Below are 25,771 nucleotides of genomic sequence, written 5' to 3' on the forward strand. Positions count from 1 at the left end.
AAGCCACCACCTAGCAGATTTATTTGACGTAACGAAAAAGTGGACCAGATTTTATACATCTCACTATAGTATTGCTCTTGCTATTTCCTCTCATCCAGTTCCAAAATGCTTGCTGCCACAAACACAAAATTAAAGCTAAGAATCTTGAAATATTGACACAAAGTGATGCAGTCAAAATGATGCAATTTGCACCTGTTTTGCAGGAATGCCAATGTTGCAACGTATGATCATTTTCCATGTTGGTATCCTTTAGCCCGTTATGTGTGATTTCACGGTGTGTTAATCCAACAACTATACACACTTAAAACATAATTTACGAGTAACATTTTCCAAAGAATAGGATAACTAATGGCCAATTCACCCTTCAGTATTTACTTAACTTTCTAGGTTCAGTTAAATGCTAAATAATCTAACATAAACGATATAGTTTAATTCAACATATTGATTTTGATATAGGATTTAGAAGTATTTTTTATTGGACAGATATGAATGTTCTCCATTGATACTGTTTTAGACTTTCACAACTGTAACAATTTCCTTAAGAAGAAACATTTAATTTTGCATATATATCATAATTTAGCTAGTCTCTGTGCAATTCTGTCAGAGTTCATTTGAATATGGGCTATATTCAGAGTATTTTGTCTGTATAGGTTACTGTTTGTAGTTAAGTGAGCTCCCAGCTTGCTTTGCTTCTGTTCAATTTGAAGTTCCTCTCTGTACTTTTGTACACGGTCTCTTGTGTCAGATAAAGAACCTATTGTGTTACTGGTTTTCTTCTTCGATTTACACCTCGGGGTCAATTCTTTTTCAACTTCACTTGCTGCAGAGGACAACGAACTTCTGAGAGCAAGCAACTCCTCTTCCAGAGACAGGGCCAAGTTTTCAGTCAAAGAATCCTTGTTCCCTAACCTTATGATGTTTACCACACATGTTGGAGGAAGAACACTTTTGAGACTGTAAAGGCATTGGATTAAAACTGCCTGGTTCCTGAAAAAGCACAAAATACATTGTGTATTAATTTAAAAATATAAGACTCTTTGAGGCAAATACATCAAGTGCCGGTACAGGTTAGCGCACCTCATCAGGCACTAACACACATGTAAATGAGAGATACTGTAACGCTGGATTGAGAGCATTAACCTGTACTGCTGCTTGATGAATCTGTCTGTATGACATAAGTATTTTGAAATAGAAAAATCATTGGCCAAACAAATTAATTACTAATGCAAAACTGGATAGTGACTGTTTACCAATGTTGGCGACTATAACAGATAATTATACTAAAAATTAAGTTTAGTGTCCACAGAAAATTACAAGAAGCAATACTGCAATTTTTCAGAAGTTAATGTTATAAAAACATACCAGATTTCTTTTATGATGCAGACAGTTTAAGGATTAGGAGTACTGGTCAGTGGGATAGACTTGGTTAATTTTAAATACAGGTATATACAATTATAAGTAAAGCAATACATGTCACATTATTCAAGCAATTTTTTGTGTCATTCTGTCAGAATTATATTAACCATTCTGCATGAGGCAACAAATAGGAAAAAATCAGAAAAGTGCAATTTTAGATTACGTATTTTGAAGCACAATATGGTTTTTAGAAAGTAATGACATATGCGTAGAGGAATAACACAACATAACTACACAAAACATTAATGCATGCTCATCATGATTTGAATATGCCTTTAAAGCAGGGGTGGGGAACCTTTTTTCTGCCAAGGGCCATTTGGATATTTATAACATCGTTCGCGGGCCATACAGACACAGACAGGCAGGCACACGGCAGGCATGCGGGCACACAGAACCCCGCCCCCCTACCTCTGGTAGTTGCTGCTGCTGCTGCTGAGGGGATCGTGTAGGGCGGATGCTGGGGTAAGTGCGGGGGGGAACTGCTGGAGAAGCATGGGGGAAGTGCGGGGAATGCTGCAGGGACTGCTGCGGGGGGAGTGTGGGGGAAGTACGGTGGCTGCTGGGGGATCGCTGGGGCTAGTACGGTGGCTGCTGGGGATCGTGTACGGCTGCCGGCGCCTCACACCACCTCCTCCCTCCTCCCGATCGGATGCGCGGCGGCCATTTAAAAAAAAATTAGCGCGACCCCGGTTATAGCAGTTGCCTTAGCAGGGCCAGACCAAATGATATCGAGGGCCTTATAAGGCCCTCTGGCCTGACGTTCCCCACCCCTGCTTTAAAGCTTAATTTTAAAAAGGCATTACCGTATGCCAACAACAAAACTTGAAAATGTAACCGACTAAAAACTTTACAGCCCAATTCCTTTGTCAATCATGCTGAAAACGCATTTAATTTATACATTAGTAGTCACACTTGGCAAGATACTGTAGCTCCCATGCTGTACCAGATATGTTATTAGGGCCCTCAAAGTTAAAGCAGAACCTTATTTGATTTGTTTTCTACCTGTGTTTAGTTTTATTTACAAAAGTCCAAAGCCTGCAGGATAGTTTTTACATGGCAACACCAGTTTTTTATTTTCACATTACCACCTCCACCAGAGCAGTTTTCCTTGCATACTACAAAGTGTCTCATCAGAGTAGCTGTAGTAGCCTAGTCTTCTCAAATTTGATTATTTGAAGTCCAAGTTTTGGGCTATTTTTTTTAGGAATAAAATATACAGCTTAAGAAAAATTAGTGACCAGGATAAAAACTAGGCAAGTGAAATAAGGCACTTGTTTATAAAGGATGGTGAAGAAATATTTAACAAAATAAGAATGCAGGGGGAAATGCACCAGCTTGTCTGTATATGTCCAGTCTATAATCTGCTTCACAATGCAGCATCAGGAGCCAAATTCAGGTCAGTTAGCTCAAGGATTAAATTATTAACTCAATGTTTCTATTTGCATATACAAAATCTTGATGTGCACAGTTTAAATACTGCATTGTGCTTCAGAAATGTGTACTTACTGTATACTATGCATTTATACAGCATGCACTTCGTGATATATACAGTGATGTAATGTGAACTTTCCTACCTATTTATTAACCTTATGTCAAATGGAACTCTGATAAACTAACTTCAAAAAGCACACGTGCAATGTTACCTAGGGTTTATTCTTCCGTACAGCAAGCATAAAAGAAAAAATACTGCTGCTGTTATTGTCGTGATGATATGTGAAAAGTAAAGTTTTAAAGTAATCATGCTGAAGTTTTCTTTAACAAGTTTCCAGATTATTTTACAAGAATTTATTTCTAAAATAGAATATGACATGGCAGTTCTATAATGCAGCATTCAATCAGGATACAGAAGCGATGTGTGTAAAATATTATATATATATATTTACCAAGATTACTAATGCTTTAAACTTCAATCTTTGAGTATGACGATGGCAAGGCTTTTGTGTCATAGTATATAAGATAAACCTATGCTACGAATGGTATACCTGTAGAAGACTGTAAGCGTTCCTTCACAGGGGGTCTTTGGATTCCAGATGAAGAGAGTACCTTGAAGGCTTCCTGGTCTCCCACAGAAAATGATTTCAGGGAATTGCTGGACTGGCTTCCCTTGCATTTGCCCCATTAGCCAGACTTTCACTGATGCCAATGTGCAGTCAGGTGAGTATATATGAAAACAACATTTCTGAAATGCTGCCAAAACCGCAAAAACGTCTTCCGAATTCCCACCAACTGAAAACAGAGGAATTACGATAATGAAGTTACATAGTGATTTTTATTCTAACATTTATTTCTTCTTCTTCACTATTTTCACATGTTCTGTTGTAAGGTGAAATGTATTAGTGCTTTATGAATTCCATTTATGCAAATTTGTAGTGTTCTAGGTTTGCAAAGCCACATTTTTTTTTTTAAAACCAGTCACTATTTTCCTAACTTTCTGACCTGATCTGACTGGATATAATACTTAAGAAAGGTACATATGCTTCAGAAAATGAGATGTTACATGTAGTGGCAATAAAAACACAAACATTGTTTAAAAAGGTACAATCCCCGATACTGTATGAACAGACCTGTAAGATTTTGAATATACTATATATATAATATATATATACTATTTATATAAAATATAGACTTAATTTTTTTTGTGGAAATAGAGTAACAGCTGCTATGTTCGCTATAGAAAATACTAGTTTTGCTGCCTGAAGCGAGTGAAAAATGATTAATTAACAAATACATGCAGCAGAATATTTTTAGGAGCACTTAGTTTTCAGGTGTCTTTCTCAAAGATTGTTTGTGGAAATTGCACCATTAATATTTGGCAGTAGAGTTAACTAGGTATTTCTAAGGCAATTGAAGTAGTGCATACATCTTTTTTTTCCAATATTAGTTATTATCTTACAAAGATTACTGCATCGTTTATGCCATGCCATAAAGCAAAAAATTGCAAAACTCTGAGTACTGTATATATATATATATATATATATATATATATATATATATATATATATATATATACACACACACACACATAGAAATATTACTTGTGATATGCTATACGGTGGAGGGTTTTTAGAAAAAATAAATATGTATGTATATATATATATATATATAAATATATATATATATACATACACACACACAGTGTATATATATATATTATCAGTTTAAAGCAGGACTTTGTACAGCTCCATTTCCTTATCTTTCTTGCCCTGGAGTTTCCTGCTGAGGTCAAAAAGAGTACTTGGCCAAAACAACAATATGGTCACTGAAGTCAGTCTTACTTAGCTGCGGGGGCCAATAGAAAGCCACAACATTCTCTCCTGATGATGACATGGCTATCTTTCTATTGGTGAATGTAGTGGCCATATTTCCCTAAGTTAAATTTACCAGCAACCGGAAGGGAAGAAGGGAGATCATTGAAGCTGGGAGAATCACAGCGGCACCCCCTCCCCCAATTCTACTAAGGTTAAGAAATTGCTTATTTAGTAAACATTTTAAATTTGTACCAGTTCTGCCTAGCAAATTATAATGTAATTAAATGAAAACATACATATATGTAACACACCTGCCATTTTACATGATCAGCCTCTTAATTTTAAACATTGTAAAAACATATTTTAAATATGGGCCTGAAGGCCAGGTTCTGGGACAGCACCAAAGCAAATGGCAGAGAAGGATATAATGCTGCAGCAACAGAATGACTGGCAACATATGGGCATGTAACAAAACATGTACATTGCACACAGTATTGTCTCCAAGAATGTCATAACATCCTCAATCATTAACGTGTCTCCTAAATAATATCACAATCATTTTCCAAACAAGTTTGTTCCCTGAGAAGGGATGATATGCGGCATACAGTTAATGGGAAGATGATAAAGAAAAAAGAAAGAAATACAATAGGGACACTGAAAAAGGACAACGCGTTTCAATCGTCTTTCGGCCAACTTCCACCTATATGTCAAAGGACCAGTCAGGAGGAAGGGAAGGACTTTTTCCTGTGCGAAAAGCTGCCCATCAAAATGGCATCCTTCAAAAAGGGGCCGTTCCAGGAAGTGAAATCCCTGCCAAGTTTCAGTTTATGTTTGCAAAGTAACATTAATAAATGATTTAAAATTACTTGCAGGTAAATGATTTATGATTAAAAGTTAAATCACTTCTACAGAAGTTCAGGAATGTCTTTAGTTCTGGGTTTATATTATTTAATTGGATAACTGTATACAAAATAGAGTAGGTTAAACTGCCCCTTTTAAACCTTAACCCGGGATTATTTTGGAGCTATGATTAACTGCAACTACAAGAGGTTGAATTTATTGAATCATCGTCATCCTGTAAAGTTACCTTTCAGTAAAGAGTTTTTCTTCTGTTTATATAGTACCAACAGAGACAGGAGTGAGGGGGTTAGGTTTGACTACTGCTACGTGAAAACAAACCCAAGCTATTCAAAGAAAAAAAAACATCAGCGAAAGCAACTCCTTTTTGTTCTTTAATTTACATATTTTTGCAGTACTTTAATATTTTTGTTTCTAATAATTTCTCTTTGCAGTAGAAACTTTAATAAGAGAACGTTGTGATACAACAGTTTAGGGTTTTTGGATTCTACTTCTTTAATTTAACCATACATTAGATCACATATTCTCGCATTACAATTCAGAGCTAGACTGACCCATAAGTAAGTTACAGGATCATAATTGGTCATTTATATTCATTACATTCAACTATGTGAGTGTCAACAGTTTGTCTTTTGCATTATAGTTGTCAAAAACATACCTCTTGAAAAAATTAGCATGGAAATGCAACAGTGATTTTGTTTGTGATGATACACAAACAGAAGCCATTACTCTATGTCAAATCTGATATAAGTGGCAGTAGCTTAATTTATATAAAGGTAAAACTAGTTGTAATTTTCTCTCTTAATTTGGGGTGGTATTTGCAAAATACAGTAGATAAGATGAAAGCCATTAATTCTAATTAACCCGATGAGTTTAAAACGACATAAGTTTTTAGCAGTCTCAATTCAAACTTGCAAATAAACAAAGGCTTTGTGTTCTAGCTGCATTGAATAATTTAGGGGTGAGCTAAACTAAATCTTAAGAATTTACCTTGACAGTGTTCAAATACATTTACTGTATGTTTCCCTTTTAAAACATCTTCAAGGCTTAAAGACATTCTCCCGCATGGTATAGTCAGCCTCTCGCTTTTATGTAAACAGTCAGGTTGATGTTTCCTCCTGGCATGCAGCAGCAACACACAACTAGTGTTATAAAGTGCTAACAGTGGAGACAGTTCTGTGACAGCAGTTACTGTGTGTTCCAAATCACTTTGAAAGGATGGAGAGCAAGGCCTTCCACTGCAATCTCTTGAAATATTGTCCTTGCTGTGACAGCACAGTCTTCGTTTTTTGATTACAGGTCCTGTTTGGCAGGCAGCACTAGAAACTAGGGAGAGATTCTTGGTCAATTTTAGCACATTTGTGTGACACTTGGTAACTGGGGAGATCGAAGCTATTTCTTGATCCATTATAAGTGATAAGCCCATGTTGCTCAGTGATCTGTAAAAAACAACATAATGGTGCTGTAAACAAGCTTGCATTTTTCAGTATGACATTGAAGCATGAAGCAAATGCATCTCCTCCAGAAGAAATAATGCTGCGTTTTAGACTTCCATTAGCAGGGCAGGTCATTTATTTTATATTTGAAATATAATAAACAATGACGAACTGTTTTTCTTTCTGCTCCTCCATCCGTATTTTTTTTTATTTTTTATCAACTACTTAAAGCCGCAATCCTGGCTACTACTCTTTTTTTTGTATAATATTTAAAAAATACAGTTAAAGTGTATATGTATATATATATATGCAGTATACACACACACACACACACACACACACACACACACACACACACACACACACACACACACACACACACACACACAGCTAAACTCTGTTATAACGCGAATCCGCTTATAACGTGATGCAAGCGTGGCTCCCAATTTTCGTATTTATGAATACTTTACAACCCGATTATTGGTGTCTTAAATACTTTATTGTACAATGCATCCAATCGTACATTATTTCTAACGCGATCCGCTTATAACGCGATGTGATTCTTTGGACCCCAAGCACAGCGTTGTAAGGGGTTTGAGCTGTATTTATACATACACACACACACACATGGGGCATGACAATTTTTTTTTAAAGCCACTCACTCGCGTCCCCAATTTTGTTAGTCTTATACTGTATTAAGCCCCCTCCCTCTCTCACCCCCCCCTCACTCTACCTGCTGGCAATGTCTTACTAGCAGCGGGTGGTGCGGCGTCTCCCGAAATTCTCCTGCGTCTCTCCCTCAAACTCCAGTGTCTCCCCTTGCAACTCGTGTGAAAATGGATACGTGTCGTCAAAAGACGTTGCGTTGCCATGACAACGGGAGGCTATGGGCCGGTAACACTCGACAGCGGGCAAAATGCACTCGTCCCATGTATGTATGTATGTATGTATGTATGTGTATCTATATATATAGATATAAATATACACATACATACAGTCAGGTATACTTACATACGTGTTTAACATTCAAAATCGAAATGAATACCAGCACAAGAAGATTATAGAAAAAAATAATAAAGATATTACTTTATTAATATATACATATCACACCCACACGTGACGTTTTGATACCCAGGGGTACAGAAACATCTGCTCTGCGTGTGATATATATGTATTAATAAAGTAATATCTTTATTATTTTTTTCTATGATCTTGTTGTGCTGATATTCATTACAATTTGGAATGTGTGGAGGCGTGGGGCTCCTCCTCTCCTCTCTGCTGTTACCGTACCCTTCCTATTCCTCCCTCTCTTGCTTTTCTCTCCTTTGAGGCTCACACTGTCCAGATCTTCTCTCCTCTCTCTACTCATCCCCCTTCTGCCTTTTTCTCTCACTTTGAATCCTGGCTCTCTTTCTTTCTCTCCTCAGACTCCCTGTACTTATCCTTCGGGACTTCAACTTCCACATTGATGACCCCTCTCTCCCTTGGGCTGTCCGCTTTTTCTCTCTAACCTCTTCTTTTTGCCTTCAACAATGGAATGCAGCCAGCACCCACAAGGATAGCCACAACCTAGATCTGGTTTTCACTAAAAACTTTTCTCTCTCTCTGATTTCTCCATTTCCCCCTCTGACCATCACCTCATCTCATCTTCCCTACTTTGATTCAAGGGTTTAACTTTTTTTTTTTACTTTACAAAAACCCTCCAAGTGACAGTACAGGAAAAATATCTACTTTATAATTGACTGCAAAAGTGGCCTTTTGTGTCAATATAAAACTCATACAGGCATACCCCGGTTTAAGGACACTCCCTTTAAGTAGACTCACGAGTAAGGACATATCGCTCAATAGGCAAACGGCAGCTCATGCATGCGCCTGTCAGCATGTCCTGAATAGCAATACCACATCCCTACCTGTACCGAAGTTGTGCGCAAGCGGGGAGACTATGGAGCCTGTTACAAATGCGTTATTTACATCACTTAAGCACGTACTGTATGTGACGATTGCAGTACAGTACATGCATCGATAAGTGGAAAAAAGGTAGTGCTTCACTTTAAGTACATTTTCGCTTTACATTCATGCTCCGATCCCATTGCGTACGTTAATGCGGGGTATGCCTCTTAGCACACAACAGTCTTTCTTTTAACTCTTAGAACTGGGAATTTAAGTTACATGGTATACAAGTTTCTAACTTACAAATATGCGGAATTATTAAGCTTCACACCAATCACCAGCAAGTCATCAACAACACGTTGCCACACTTTCTCAACAAAATACTCTGGATCTTCGGCTGAGGAACCAATTTCTGAAGCAGATGGGTAGGCACTGTTCTCTAAATCATCATCATCCCAAAGAGAGACCAGACCCTCCTTTGAAAAGGACATTAAATGTTAGACGGAAAAAACATCCATATTGACAAAATAACTGTCATAAAGTTCCCATGAACAAATTAAAAAAAAAAAAAGTAGGAATGATCAAATTGTATAATTTATAAAAGCGCTACAGTACTTGTATAAAATAGTAATCTTTACATCTCAGCCCTAATTACGAGTATTAGTGCTGTGAAGCACTATGTACATTAATGGCAATACAGATGCAGCGGCCGTTATTCAAACATTTCACGGAGCCGTTTTCGTGTGCTCTGCAGTATTCCATGCGGCATTCACGCGGCCAATCACACTAGGCACCCGTGTTTATCGAGGTTGCTTTATTTGAATTTCACGGATTGTTTCTTTGGGAGCAATTCTTCGTGTATCTGTGGCAGAAATGAATGAATTGTAATGTGTACAGTACTGTGCTTCGGTGTCAATTTCAGGTGTTTAAAAGCCAGAACACTAAAATGCTATTTTCTGCACTCGCGTCTAAAGGCGGTACGGTGGAAGAAATCACGCGCCATGTATGGGTATTCCGAGGTATACAACGTAAAATGTTCGAATAATGGCCGCTGCACATGTATGTAAATAAAGACATACATACAATCAATTTTATGGACTAAGAGCAGACCCACCTTAAATGGGAGGACTAGGATTTGCAATGTGATACTGTATGTAAAGGTCTGCCTCAAACCTTCTCGCCTCTCATTCCTACCACCAAGATATTTTTAAGGTTACACCCTACATCTGCAATCTTTGCATTCTACCCTAAATATATATTTAAATAACCCCTTCAGTATATTGCAATATGTAGCAGTCCCCTCCAGACAATTTTCCTTGTCTGTTATATTCTCTAAAGGAAAAAAAGATAGCTATTTCCAAGGAAATATAGGAATGAATACAACCCTATAAAAATTCATTCATATCAACATTTTCTTAAAAGTGTGTGAAAACATACAGTAGTCTAACGCTGAACAGTAAAACCCTCATACAACATTGTATACACATATAGATCAGGTGCATGTTTAAAGCATCTTTAAAATGAAAGTAATATTGCTTATTTATTTTACCTCTTCTTCAGAGTGCAAAGTAGGCTTGTTGCCTTGGACCATGTGTGTCAATGCCTCACATGATGAATTTAGGACCCTGTCTTTGACTTCTAAATGTTTCTTCAATTCTTGAAGAGAAAGCAAACCTGCCTGTAAGCAGGAGAGACAGTGGTAACAACATGTATAAACAGCTAAACTTACATAACGTAAAGTGGAATCAACAATGTACCTGCAATTATACCAACACATTTGTTTAATACTCATTTTAAATTAGACTTAAATAACCATTAAATGATATTATCCAGCAGAAGAGTTTTCATAACAGATAGATTTAGAACCGTAGAAGTGTTAGATAATAGACACATCAAATTGAAGGCAGATAAGAGGGGTCACACTCGATTTAAAGGCAGATAAGCTGTCTAGGGGTCACACTCGATTCCTCTTTCTCATTTTCCTCTCACATTCAAAACGTTTCTAAAACTTGTCGCTTTTTCCTCCGCAATATCACAAAGATACGCCCTTTCCTCTGTTACTCGACTGCTATGACTCAGGCCCTCATTCTCTCCCGTCTCGACTACTGCAACCTCCTGCTGTCTGGCCTTCCTGCCTCTCACCTGTCTCCCCTACAATCTATCCTAAATGCTGCTGCCAGAATCACTCTACTCTTTCCTAAATCTGTCTTCGCGTCTACCCTCCTGAAATCCTTCTCCTGGCTTCCGATCAAATCCCGCATCTCACTCAATTCTCCTCCTCACTTTTAAAGCTTTACACTCTTCTGCCCCTCCTTACATCTCAGCCCTAATTTCTCACTATGCACCATCCCGACTCTTGCGTTCTTCTCTAGGATGTCTTCTTTCTGCCCCCTTTGTATCTAAAGCTCTCTCCCGCCTTAAACCTTTCTCACTTTCTGCCCCGCACCTCTGGAATGCCCTTCCCCTCAATACCCGACTAGCACCCTCTCTATCCACCTTTAAGACCCACCTTAAGACACATTTGCTTAAAGAAGCATATGAATAGCACTGGATAATCCTGGACACATGATACATAAAGCTTGGCCCCCTGCAGACGCACTTACTAGAATTCCCTCCTACTGTATCTATATGTTCCCCTACCTACCAATTAGATTGTAAGCTTCTCGGAGTAGGGACTCCTCTTCCTTAATGTTACTTTTATGTCTGAAGCACTTATTCCCATGACCTGTTATTTATATTATTTGTTATTTATACGATTACAACATGTATTACTACTGTGAAGCGCTATGTACATTTATGGCGCTATATAAATAAAGACATACAATACAATAAGAGCAGCTAGGCCCACCTAATGGGCCCATTAGCACTGGAGGGTTGAGCAGCGTAACAAATATGTATTTAAAGTGGCAGTCTCACTTTACAGGTCGCACCTTTTTTTAAACATTTTTTTTAAAACAATTTATCAATATAAATGAGTTCCTTATAAAGATCCCATCACCCTTTAAGTTTTACTTATTTGCATCCTGACAAAAAATAAATGTTTCACATTTCTCCAGGCCAAATTGAGCCCAAGCACATCAACTAATTATATGTATCTGTTGGGCCAATGATGGCTTCATAATTGCTATACAAACAATGAAGAAACAAAGTTAACAATGAATCTTTTTCAGGATTAACATGGTGTCTTCACTAAAACACATTAGATAAAGATTGCAACCCCCCCCCCTTCATATAATTTATAAAAGAAAAGACAGCGCACAACTCTCATAGCATGATGTTTGAGAAAAGAGCATGAACCCCTGCTGTGTTAATCCAATGGGCCATTTAATCTGCAGAGGACCATCTCAGACCATGACGCAATATAGTGCGTCATTCAACCCCATAAATGGTCGGATAATGGCCGCTGCATCTGTAATACATTTGAATCTGCAAATTTGTGCGCTCTGGACTTCTTCTATCGTACAATATATGTGTAAGGTCGTGATTATAAACCAAATCGCCTGCTTCCAAGCGTAGCGTGATGCTGCAAGTCCGAAAAACAAATACATCATACCAAATGTAAACACACATACCAATTGCGACAGCTGCCAAGGTACGTACTGCAAAGCTGCAAACTCCTCAGGAGACATGAGAAATTGTTTTTCCCAAGCGACGGCCGGGTCATGTGATTTGAAAGGCCAATCACAGTGCATCCCTGTCAAACCAATCACAGGCCCCAAATTCTTAGCCAATCACATCTGGCCATGTCTCCCTGCAGTAGCGTTACAGATCGCTTTTGGTTGTGCACAAACCACCCGGCGACGTCACCGGATCTCGCTGCCGCAGTGTTGTAGGTATAGGCCTTAACTCCATGAGGCATCAACTGTTAACACTTCATTATTCTTTTTTCAATTCTTTGGTGGAATTGAATGAATTTTTAGGTAACTAAGGATGTGCATTGTTGTTTTTCAGGTAATTATTAAATGTTATCCTATGAGATGTAAGTTTTTAAAGTTAAAATCAAACCTGTAACCTTGCTTCTAACGCCTGAATAGTAAGAAACTGGTTTTCCTGCAGCTCATCTTCAGTTGATGCATCTTCTTTGATGTTACACATGTCACTCTAAATTAAAAAACAAAAGAATGTGAATTAACTTGAGAGTCCATTGTCATTGCTGTAAGTGTACTGTAAAGAAAACTATATATATTTTTTAACAAGGAAGCGAAGAATCACAAAATACAATAAATACTTGCAGAAAGTACTGAAACATTGATGTCAAACTACATGAGAAGTTCATTAAAGAGCAAAGCTAAGGCCTTGATTATACCGGTGGCAGCCAGGCGCGCTCCCACAGGGCGATGCGCACGTCTGAAACCTGCAGGCAGGAGGCATGGCCATAACGTTACGCGAGCGGTTCGCCCTCATTGACCGAACCCGCTCACGTGACGCGGCCGTCGCTACTGAAAAACAATTGTATAGATCGTCTCTAAATTCGCGCGCGCTCATTGGAAAACTGGTATTTGTTTTGGCGTTGCACGCTCTGCCACTTTGGGTATCACGGCCTAATACTGTATGTGTCTTATTTTCTAATGATTCTGTTTCTTTATATGACAGCAACACATGCAATCGTTTTTTAAGATGGTTTCAAGTAATGGTTCTTAAACAGTAGTCCTTGGACTGGCACCGATCCCCCAGATTGACTGGCACCGATCCCCCAGATTCTTCCCTGCCTGTTCAGAGGATTTTCTTCACCGATTTGCAGTGCTATTCTTAAGGAGAAGAATTCTGGTGTATGTCAAGTGATAGTGAATAGTGAAACAAATGTATAGCATTATCAAGCAGTGTGTCTGTATTAACCTTTGGCATTATGAATGTAACATTCACTGTTTCAATACACGAGAAGATTGAGCGAATTACCATATGTACCATATGTTATTGTGTTCAGTTTTTACAGCACTTCTGAGGTAAGCATTAGCAGATACCATATTAAGCAGCCAACCACACCCGTAGACATCTACTCAAGAGATGCGATGAATGTCTGCTCTTCAGTCTTCAGAGGAGGAGCACTGTAGAAAGCGTACAACTCCAAAAAGCTCCTCCTCTGTCCCCTTCTATATACAGTACATGCTTTCTAGCAGCCTTTGAAAACAGGCTACAATCACCTCTCCTCTTCAGCTCCTTTCAAACAGCATTAACAGCGTTCTCACCTTACAAAGCATTCCTGCCTCATATTTATTAATCCCTCCCCCAGATCCCATTAGATTCTAAGCTTGTTTAACATACCTGCGGCAATAGCCTGTGCCAGTAAAATCTATTCACACTACTTTCTACTTTGTTACTGTGCTGGTCTTGCATACTGTACTGCATTGGAAGATATTTTTGTAAGAAATTGTAATGGCCCAAAGACACGTCTGTTAAATTGAGGAGACATTTTTGAAGTGAAACTTCTTTGCTAGCGCCTACAGGGTTTTCATGGGAAAAAATGCATTGCTTTGCAATGACAAACCGTAACAAAAGTGACGTCACACTGCTAATGGGCATGCACCCGTCGCGCACGCGCAGAAGAGGCGCTTGCATGCCCCCTCCACGCATGCGCAGTACCGCCCTTGTCCACCAAGTACAATGGCGCTTCCCCCACACATACGCGCCGCGGGCCTCTGCGCACGGCCGCGGGCCTCTTCGCATGGCCGCGGGCCTCTGCACATGGCCGCAGGCCTCTGCGCATGTGCGCCACTGACCAAGGTGGAGGAGAGGAGATGGGAACACCGGGCAGGTAGAGAGGCGCGTCCCCCGTGATACCGGTGCTGACACACACACATACACGCAATCACAGAAGCAGTCGCACACACAAATATTAGTGCCGTGCACGAGCGTTCTAAGTCACACTTCTTTGTGTTTTGTCACTGAAATTGTGTTTTGATTTTTAATTAAAAACATCACCATCCCAAATACAATTTTTGTGACAAAAGACAAAGAAGATTCACTTAAAATGCGCATGCTCGGCACACTCCCCCCTTTTAAAAAATATGATCGTTACGTGTGATAAAGGGGAAGGACAAGTTAGACAACAAGCGTTAGGATATAATAAGTGCACCAAAATAAAATAACTGGTGACTGGCAGTAATTTGTGAACACATCACTACCAAACATATACACCTATACACACTTGATCCAGAGTGGATCTCAATGGATAATTAACCCTTTGTCCACCAATACTTAAAATATACACCGTGTATGGTACAAGACGGAAAAACACTTACAAAAATGTAGCTTAACAATGTTGTTGGAACCACTCAGCAAATAGAAATATCCCAGCAGTCATTTATAAGGGGAAAAAATGAAAACACAGCACAGCACTGCTATATACAAGGATTTAATATTGTACATACAAACAAACACATGCAAAAAAGACTCACAAATTATTCCTTTCTTTCAACGCCTTTCAACCTTTTAAGCCTGGTTGTGAGGCCTTTTGGGGTTTGCTCTCTCCGGAACTGCTGATACCCACGCTTTGGCTGTGAGTGCAGTCTGCTCCGACTCGCTGTTTGGAAGCCCATGTGCAGGGAATCTCCTGGTGCAGGGAATCTCCTGGTGCAGCTTCCTAATTAGCCCTGCCCGTACCGTCCTGATAACGTCACATTCAGTGACGCGGCGATGAGGCAACACACTAACAGTGCTCGAGCAGCAAACCACAAACAACAGTCCAACATGTTGGGTTAAATTACTTTATTCTCACATTTCGTTCTGAATCCACCTGAAATACCTAGCTGCCTGTGGGCTTGTGTGTGGGGGGGGGGGGGGGGAGGTGGCGGTTGTAGATCTTATGATCGTGGACTGCCGGTGGACAGTTTGTGATATGCTGCTCGAGCATTGTTAGTGTGTTGCCTCATCACTAAATGTGACGTTATCAGGACGGTACGGGCAGGGCTAACTAGGAAGCTGCACCAGGAGATTCCCTGCACATGGGCTTCCAAACAGAGAGTCGGAGCAGACTGCATTCACAGCCAAAGCGTGGGTATCAGCAGTTCCGGAGAGAGCATACCCCAAAGGGCCCCACAATCAGGCTTAAAGGGTTGAAAGGCTTTGAAAAAAAAGTAATCATTTGTGAGTTTTATTCCATGTGTTTGTTTGTATGTACAATATTAAATCTTAGTATATAGCAGTGCTGTGAAATGTTTCATTTTGTTCCCCTTATAAATTACTGCTGGGATATTTCTATTTGCTGAGTGGTTCCAACAACATTGTTCAACTACACTTGTGTAAGTGTTTTTCCATCTTGTTCCATACACAGTGTATATTTTAAGTATTGGTGGACAAAGGGTTAATTATCCATTGAGATCCACTCTAAGTGTGTATGGGTGTATATGTTTGGTAGTGGTGTGTTCACAAATTACTGCCAGTCACCAGTTATTTGATTTTATTTTGGTGCACCTATGTTTGTAATTTGAATCCAATACCATATTGAAAATAAATTAACTTTAATTCTATAAGTATAATATAATTCAAAGTCTCAAACAGATATAGCTACAGTAGGTGTTAGCTTTTAAGCAGGACCCCAAAGTGATGATAAATTGAGCTTCTGAAACCTCTCAAGTGTTTTGTGGTGTTTTCATTTTTTGTAAAAAAAAAAAAAATCTGTGTTTATTTGTGTCAACAATAAAAAAAAATGACACATTTGAATTAAGTATTTATCAGTGCACTTTTTTTTTACGTTTCCAACCCCTGTGATGCCTCTGTCTCCTACCTGTGGACTAGCTGTCACAAGAGGTGGAATTTAATAGGAAAGAATGCTTAATTTACGGTGTTTATCAGTTTTGACTGGAAGTGCAAGATGATCAGTCGGTGATATTTTTTCTGTGCTTTTCAGTTAAAACCTCCGTAAGCTTGCGACCTTTACTTGCCCTTCTCCTTGATTAGAAGAGACCGTAGAGCGGTGTTTTTCAACAGGGGTTCCTAGCACATCCCTACATCGTTCCCTGTAATTTTCAGGTCATTTGAAAATGGTACCAAATACAGAAGAATTTACAAAGCATCTCATCTCAGACACGCTATTAGAGAGGGTTGGGGTTTCTGCAGAATTTCACAATATAATTATAGGGTTCCTTAACCAAAAAAAGGTTAAAAAAAAAACCCACTGTCTTAAGAGGAAATCTTTCTGCTTGTTTCAATGCTTCCCTGAATGTCTGGATCCAAAAGGAGGGTATGAAATGTTACATATACTATTGTGGATATTAGAAGCGAAAACATACAGGTGTTGGTATTTGAAGATATAATTAATATGCTGTTGACCTATGCCATATATTTCCTGCTAGCACCATTTCTAATGAAGAATAACATTACATTTTGCACAATTTTCATATTAACAGAGCTTGTTTGCAAATACAGGCTTTTTTGTAGACTAAACTTACTGCAAAGTTAATTTCACTGCAATCTGTTATCTTGAATATTTGCAGGCCAGCTGAATTGATTGGATCATCCTTAAACAGCAATAACATTTGCTCGGACCCCGTGCCAACAAAATCGTCCACCAGTACGGATCTCACTCGCTGCCACGTGGCTGTTATCTGGAACACAGTAAATATAAATTAAAAGTATAGAGTGTGGCATTACAGTTGTAAATTCTGTATTAACACATTATGGTACAATTGATACTAAATGAATAATGACAATTACGGATTTTTAAAAGGAAGGTCAAAAGTGGCTGCAATAGGTGTGTCAGTAAACGTATTGTACATTTAGCTAATAATCTGAGGATAACCCAACTCCTTTATTGAACCCTAGCATATATACGAATAGTGGCAATAGGGTCAATAAATGTTATCTAATAAATGTTGAAAAACACACAAATAAACTTATTTCAATGTCACATATCACAAATGACTGGACATATATTGGCTTACAGCGGCACCCTTGTACAGTGGTCTTAAATGGGCGGTCTTCAGCGAGAAAGATACTAACATTATATGAGTTAAACACATAGGCTTCTGGGGTGGAAGGGGAGGGATTGCTGCTTTCAAATAACAGTCTTATGTATTTCTATCTGGTGGAAAACAAATATGTTCACTTCGGACCTAGGAGGAACTACACCTTTAAGCAATACATCAAAGTGCAGCGAGAATGGCCCACCAGACTGTAAGAGATTTAAAGCTTAAACAGAACTTATTTGCTGACTTTCGCTGTAAAATCACAATTTCATCAGGATCCTGTGATGTGATTTTAAAGCGCAACATCAATAGATAAAAGCTCTACTTAAGCTTGAAATCTATTACAGTCTGATGTGCCATTCGCTCTACACTTTGATGCATCCAGGATGTTTGCAGTTGCGGCATTATAATGCATAATTATTTCCTTTAGAAAGGAGTGCCTCCCTCCCCACATTTCTGCATTTCCTTTAAGCAATGCCCACCACTGAAATGATAGTAAAAATTTGGCGCCCATAGGCCCAGATCCACAAAAGGGTGCTAAGCTTTAGCACACACCTTTACTCCAATTAATTTTAATTGGAGTAAAGGTTAGCACTATTTTGTGCATATGGGCCATAGGTTACTCACAAAGTATTACCGTGTTTGTCGATACAGTATAGCAACATGGGAGGAATAACCCGCAAAGACAGTATAAGTAGCAGAAAAAGCCTTGCTTATTAGTAAATACAGGCGGTCCTCGGTTTATGACGTTTCGTTTTACGACGAACGGCTTATCCGACGCTAGTCATTGCATCCCTATGGCCCGTTTTACGACGCCCGAACGGCTTAAACAAGCCCTTCCAACCTTCTTGTTGTTTTCTCTTTAAATAGATCTGCTTTGTTATATTTCTAAATGGTTTACAGTAATTAAGAATAGGCAGCTGTCAGAGTCCAGCTTGAGTGTATTTTGTGGTTTCCTTTCAACCGAGACCAATAAAAATGTCTACTTTTTATAAGATCTCCAAAAGTAAATGGCAGACTAGTATTATCACTTTAATACATATGCATTCCACTGCTAGTCAACACATACTGATGACCAAAAAACATGGCCAAACAAATGTAGTTTGTCTTGTGCAAGTTCGGAACTCAGTCGCATTAAACTTTTTTTTGTATATAACTTAGTTGCAACACAGCTAGTTTTTTAATCCACCTTGTTCATGTTTTTTCTTGATATAATAGTACCCTTTATTAAGCATTAGTTTAGTTTAATATAGCTTTATTTCGTTTAAATATGCTTGTCCAGTTAGCTGCAATGTATTTTGTTCTGCTGGAATGGTCAATAAAGCTTTGTTATTGTGTTCCTATGTTTGCCCACATCCAAGATGGCCACACTGCCTTTGGTACTTCCTTTTGCCCTTATATCGGCACTGAGTCGCTCTGTTATGACGTCATCAGGTTCTGATTTTTGGCGCGAAATGGCCCACAGGTAAGAGGGTATATAATGGATGTTATCACATTGTGTTTTATCCTTGAAAAAGAACGCTGCGACGTTCGAAATGCATTGGATGGGTCTTTTGCCACATTAAAGTGCCCTTTTAATCATTTTTTTGTCCTGGGTTCTTCCTGCTCCGTTTGTGCTGGTGCGCTTTTTGGTCTCCCTTTTCCCTGTACTGTATATACGAGAGATGATGATGCCTCATGCAACATCCGGTGTGATAAAACAAGGGACCTTACAGAAGCTGGAAGTCCTATATTACAATTATTTTGAAGGTTGAGATAGAATGCAAGTGGTTGCTTTTTTTCACCTCCTATTTGTATATATTGATTACTTGTATACTAGTTGAGCAAGAGTTTCTGTTGCGTTGTAAATAATTAAGAGTTCTGTAAGATATAGGATAGGAACCTAAAGGAGCAAGAGGATTTTGTCATTGTTGATAAATTCAGCAGCAATATAGATTTTTTAAGTAAATAAATACCTGCCAGCTGTCCTTCCATATTGCACAGACATCTCCAGTAGCAAAAGAAACAATAAACAGCAAATCCCCTCTGCTTGTGGAAGCTACTTGTAACTTGAAGGGATTTTCAAATGGAAGCTGACAAACCTCTTTAGGGACACCATTATGGAACCAGATCAATTGTTTATTGCTTGCTGCAACAACTGAGGTCTCATATTTGCCATTCTCTACTTGCATCATGCACACCTGTAGGCAACGTATAATACTGCTGTACGCGTGTGGTAGAAAGCAGGTAGCAGGGACTGTTTGCTGCGTTCCAATAGAGTATGCTACAAACTCACTTCCTTGAAGGGTTCCATCCAGACTGAAGGTGTTTGGTCCTTTCCCCTCCTCAAGAAAACTAGTGTTTCTGATTCCCAAGACAGTTATTCCTTCTCCTTCTATTTCACCTGACCATTGAATTGAGGTAACATTGACTGGAGCGGTTACAACTCCAGAAGTTTGAGGCGAGACATAAAGGAGTTTATCATGATGTCTCCATAAAACAGTTGGGCCATCACACATTTGTAGATCATGTACTGTTTCAGTGTCCAGTTTGAATGTCAGACAGCATTCAAGCTCATTGGAGCTGTGGAGCATAAGCAAGGTGCATTTTGATATTCCACTATTCTTTTTTTTGCTTGTTCTCAGCAAAATGCAAGGCAGGTTTACTCCAGTTCTAGAGTCTGCAACACAGCTGACACAAACCAATTCATTGCTAGAACGACCAGTCGAGAAGCTGTACTGTCCTGTAGAGGTTTCAATAAACTTTCCGGAGACTGTCTGAAAGTTTGTCCTTCTGAAGTCAAGTGAAGCTGTCTTCTCCGACATACCGGAACCACCTTTAGTTGGCGCTATCTGAAATGCAAGGACTTCCCCATTGTAAGATAAAAAACGTTCATGTTTCTCATCATGAAACTTATTTTTTTCCATTGTCTCTTAATGCATCAATTTGAATTTCAGTATGAAGCAAGCGTAAGGATTCTTTCAACCTTAAAAACAAAAATGTTGACATTTTAGTTTGTGTTTGAAATGTTATTACCCTAGCTTGTTTATATAAAACATATATATTACACTGTATATAAAAAACTGCAGGCAATCTCAAATACTGGATTGTTTCAGTTCTAACGTGTGTGCGCCTTGTAAATAATAATAATATATACTACAGTAACATTTACAATTATTGTAAATTGCTGACAATGAACTGTACATAGAATTTTGCAGGCACTGAGTCCCTGCTCTAAGGAACTTACAATCTAATGTTTGTGCCAGAGACAGAGATGAAGTGACTTGCTCAAGGTCACAAGGAGAGCTGACACTAGAGTTACCACTGAGCTACTGTTTAAAGTCAAAGTGTTTCATTGTGCAATTGCTTAATTATGTAACAATCATTTTTGCCTCTATCATTAAGTGACATCACATATTAACCATTTCATTAGACAATGCAACCCAACAAACAGTGCTGAAGAAATTTGAAAGCGCAGCATTATTGTTGAAGTCCAGTTTCAAAGAATAATATAATACACTTCATGCGGATTACTGTATATGAAAGCATCAATACCCCTGGAATGTAATTGTTACTTTTTATCTGCATCAGAGAGTTCTCTGAATATAAATGGTGGGACTGAACTCCAAAATGCCTCCAGTTGCCAAGAAAACACTTGTGAAAAAGGTTTGTGAATACTACAAACACAAATATCAAATATGACCACGGTGTCAGCCACTAAGAAGTCTCGATATCATGGGCAGATGTTGCAGCTTCCTATTGGCCGTGAGCCCGGTCACTGGACTTGTTCAGGTCTATTTTAAAAGCTCAGCAACCATGGGCTTCCCTTGAGTTCAGAACTCCAAGACTAATCTCCCAAGGACCGTTGTTCAAAGATATGATGATTCTCCGAATGCACAAGATATTTGCAGTGCATACATGTACTGTTTGCTGCTAATTTACATACAAAACACTTCACGAGGGAGATGAGGAAGGGTTTTAATGCTCATGAAGTGACGTTGGATAGTCCTGACATGTGTAAGTGGAGGTTCTCATGAGGCAAATATTGCTTATTTTTATTAACCTATGTATGCGTTTAAAGATATACAATTAAATAATGCTATTACTTTTTAGTTTGAGGCTTGTAGACTGGGGTAAAGTAAAATCTGAGAAGGATACATTTTCTGGAGCCACGTTAATCATAGTCCAGGTTTTTTTACACATTCATGCATTGCATGCTTGTGACTGACAGATGACTTTTACAGAGTCACCATTTGAGTTTTGTGTAGATGGAGGAGACATTCAGTGTTTGTTCTGGGCTTGCTTAGGACCCTACAAATTGTTGGATTTTTAAACATCTGAAAGTAAAAATCAGTGTATGTAAATAGCAGATTATGTAGAAGTTTAAGTAGATATGCCAGAGTAAGACTTAATATAGTTGCATATGCTGTTTTTTTATTTTTTTAAATCAACACTTCTCCCCAAGGGAAAATACTGGCGCTCACAAAAAAAAAAAAATGAATCGGGGTGAAAATAAAATAAATGTATCTTATGTAACAACTGATTTTCCAACTAGCCACATAGTAACTAAAAAATCCCATAAAAAGGATTATCCTGCCCCATAATCACTGGCCAACCTGAATGTTTTAATTTCAGGAAGATTGGCAAGAAAATGAGAGATCTCTAGCTTTGCATTAAGCCTGTCTTCAATTGGGTATAAGGCCTCGTCTAGGGTGGCACTGAGCGGGCGGGCACGCTCACGCTGGCCACAATGAAACACATTGCAGCAATGTGTGTGGCCAGCTTGAGCGGGCGGGCGTGCCTGCTCGGCGCTTAGCTGCTTGCCGAGCACGAAAATTTGGATTTGCTGCTTGCAAGTGCGTCACGTGAGCGGTTCGCCCAATGAGGGCGAACCAGCTCCGTGACATCGTGGCCATGCCCCCAGACACGCGCGCACCTAGCCGGCCACGAATCCCCCGGTTGAGCAGGACGCAGCGCACGAGCGCCAGCACGCCCGTTCCCTACCTGGCCAAGGCCCCGCTGGTGCTGACCGCGCTCATGCTTGAGAGCGGTGACGTCACCAGCTCTCCAAGCATGAGCGCCGGGTGTCCTGGCTATTTTGCAAGCATGCGCGGGTGGCATTGGAGGCTTGTTGAGCGCGCTTCAAACTCTCTCTTTTTTTTTTTTGTCTCCCCGAGCTCGAAGCTTGGGTGAGCGTGCGTGCCTGCGACCACGTGGGCGGGGACGGGACAATTTAAATTGCAGAAACTAAACTCCGCGCGCTCAGCTCTAGCGTGGATGCAGCCTAAAGAGGCTCTTTCCCCCAGGGATAAGGTCAAATAAAGTAAGTATGGCATGGCCATGATCACTTGGGAAGCAGCTGTCTCATCTTGTTAAAAGCCATCCTTGCAAAGGCCCAGTGAGGGCTATACACCTCTGAATGGTTAAGGGGACAACACTCAGAAACACAGTGTAACAGCATGCAGAAATGTGTGGGTCTGTGTTTATTTCTGTGTATTGCACATCCATATATCGATCTGCGTGTTGGAACTATGTGTACGTTCGTAATGTTGCTGCAAGTGCTGGAATTAGTGGCGCAATTAACTTATGCTTACAAAATACTTGTCATGGTTTGAATACTGTGAGACATAGTATGATATCCGCATACCCTCCAACTGCACCCATTTCGCGGGATATTGGCCTGATGCCTCCATCCCAAAAGTAAAACCTGTTTTATACCCCACGGGGGTGTCGTGAGAAAGTTTTGCGAGACGGTTATAGCGGCCACTACAACTAGTCAGTAAATGACACGGAGCAGGGGAATGCCCCGCAAGGCACGCCGGCTGGCCAGGGAGGCCGGGCAGCAGCAGCAGCAGCTCGCATCTCACCGGTCGCACTGGCGGATAACAACAACTCTCACTCTCTCTCTCTTTTTTTTCACGCAGCAGTTAAACAGGCCACTGACGTCAACGAATTCCTCTCCGCGTGACCAGGCTCCGGTGCGGAAGCAAACCCGGGCAGCAGTAGGCGGGATCGCGTGTCACGTGACTCTGTCCCATTAGGGGAGGGAGGAGAGTGTGCTGCGTGACGTCAGGGAGGAAGCCGTTGAGCAGGGCAGAGTGCGAGGTGCCGCGGGGACGATGGCAGATGTGAGTATCTAATGTGATCAGTGGTGCACTGCAACAAGCTGTGGCAGGCCCAGGGAAAGATAAAGGCTAGTGCTGGGACAGGGATACAGTGTAACACAACAGGTGTAAGGACTGGCATACCGTGTAATACACCAGGGTGTAGTGACAGGCATACCGTATAATACACCAGGGTGTAGTGACAGGGATACAGTGTAATACACCAGGGTGTAGTGACAGGGATACAGTGTAACACAACAGGTGTAAGGACAGGCATACCGTGTAATACACCAGGGTGTAGTGACAGGGATACAGTGTAACACAACAGGTGTAAGGACAGGCATACCGTGTAATACACCAGGGTGTAGTGACAGGGATACAGTGTAACACAACAGGTGTAAGGACAGGCATACCGTGTAATACACCAGGGTGTAGTGACAGGGATACAGTGTAACACAACAGGTGTAAGGACAGGCATACCGTGTAATACACCAGGGTGTAGGGACAGGGATTCTGTGTCACACACCAGGTGTAGGGACTGGGGATGCTGTGTCACACACACCAGGTGTAGGGACTGGGGATGCTGTGTCACACACACCAGGTGTAGGGACTGAGGATGCTGTGTCACACACACCAGGTGTAGGGACTGAGGATGCTGTGTCACAAACACCAGGTGTAGGGACGGGGATGCTGTATCACACACACCAGGTGTAGGGACGGGGATGCTGTATCACACACACCAGGTGTAGGGACGGGGATGCTGTATCACACACACCAGGTGTAGGGACGGGGATGCTGTGTCACACACCAGGTGTAGGGACGGGGATGCTGTGTCACACACCAGGTGTGGGGACTGGGGATGCTGTGTCACACACACCAGGTGTAGGGACTGGGGATGCTGTATCACACACACCAGGTGTAGGGACTGGGGATGCTGTATCACACACACCAGGTGTAGGGATTGGGGATGCTGTATCACACACACCAGGTGTAGGGACTGGGGATGCTGTATCACACACACCAGGTGTAGGGACTGGGATGCTGTATCACACACACCAGGTGTAGGGACGGGGATGCTGTGTCACACACACCAGGTGTAGGGACGGGGATGCTGTGTCACACACCAGGTGTAGGGACTGGGGATGCTGTATCACACACACCAGGTGTAGGGACTGAGGATGCTGTGTCACACACACCAGGTGTAGGGACTGAGGATGCTGTGTCACACACACCAGGTGTAGGGACTGGGGATGCTGTGTCACACACACCAGGTGTAGGGACTGGGGATGCTGTGTCACACACACCAGGTGTAGGGACGGGGATGCTGTATCACACACACCAGGTGTAGGGACGGGGATGCTGTATCACACACACCAGGTGTAGGGACGGGGATGCTGTGTCACACACCAGGTGTAGGGACGGGGATGCTGTGTCACACACCAGGTGTAGGGACTGGGGATGCTGTGTCACACACCAGGTGTAGGGACTGGGGATGCTGTATCACACACACCAGGTGTAGGGACTGGGGATGCTGTATCACACACACCAGGTGTAGGGACTGGGGATGCTGTATCACACACACCAGGTGTAGGGACTGGGGATGCTGTATCACACACACCAGGTGTAGGGACTGGGATGCTGTATCACACACACCAGGTGTAGGGACGGGGATGCTGTGCCACACACACCAGGTGTAGGGACGGGGATGCTGTGCCACACACACCAGGTGTAGGGACGGGGATGCTGTGTCACACACACCAGGTGTAGGGACGGAGATGCTGTGTCACACACACCAGGTGTAGGGACGGGGATGCTGTGTCACACACACCAGGTGTAGGGACGGGGATGCTGTGTCACATACTCCAGGTGATTTAGCGACAGGGTTGCAATGTAACGGTCAATATTGATACAGTATGACATACATGGGCTGCTATTAC

At 40.8% G+C, this 25,771-nt stretch overlaps 2 protein-coding genes across 4 annotated transcripts in view; one reads left to right on the forward strand and one right to left on the reverse strand.

Annotated features, from left to right (window-relative positions):
* Window positions 1-279: 279 nt before the first annotated feature.
* Window positions 280-23,749, reverse strand: FANCB (FA complementation group B). 3 transcript variants are annotated; one of them, XM_075594095.1, is made up of 9 exons: window positions 23,598-23,749; window positions 19,707-20,716; window positions 17,236-17,391; window positions 12,854-12,949; window positions 10,398-10,526; window positions 9,152-9,324; window positions 6,513-6,961; window positions 3,399-3,642; window positions 280-987 (listed from the first exon to the last, which is right to left on the reverse strand). In XM_075594095.1, the coding sequence occupies exons 2-9, from the start codon at window positions 20,655-20,657 to the stop codon at window positions 570-572; spliced, it is 2,616 nt and encodes an 871-aa protein (XP_075450210.1). In that variant the 5' UTR covers window positions 20,658-20,716; window positions 23,598-23,749; the 3' UTR covers window positions 280-569. The 3 variants fall into 3 exon arrangements, with proteins under 3 accessions (XP_075450210.1, XP_075450211.1, XP_075450212.1); XM_075594096.1 differs by lacking the exon at window positions 23,598-23,749 and adding an exon at window positions 23,378-23,586; XM_075594097.1 differs by lacking the exon at window positions 23,598-23,749 and adding an exon at window positions 23,325-23,586.
* MOSPD2 (motile sperm domain containing 2) overlaps window positions 23,681-25,771 on the forward strand; it is a 96,230-nt gene continuing 94,139 nt past the window's right edge. Inside the window, exon 1 of the mRNA XM_075594098.1 lies at window positions 23,681-23,858. Within this exon, the coding sequence (XP_075450213.1) occupies window positions 23,850-23,858 (9 nt within the window). The 5' untranslated portion in view covers window positions 23,681-23,849. The remainder of the gene's footprint in view (window positions 23,859-25,771) is intronic.

The sequence above is a fragment of the Ascaphus truei genome, chromosome 3 (genome assembly GCF_040206685.1).
Source record: "Ascaphus truei isolate aAscTru1 chromosome 3, aAscTru1.hap1, whole genome shotgun sequence".
Classification (NCBI taxonomy): domain Eukaryota; kingdom Metazoa; phylum Chordata; class Amphibia; order Anura; family Ascaphidae; genus Ascaphus; species Ascaphus truei.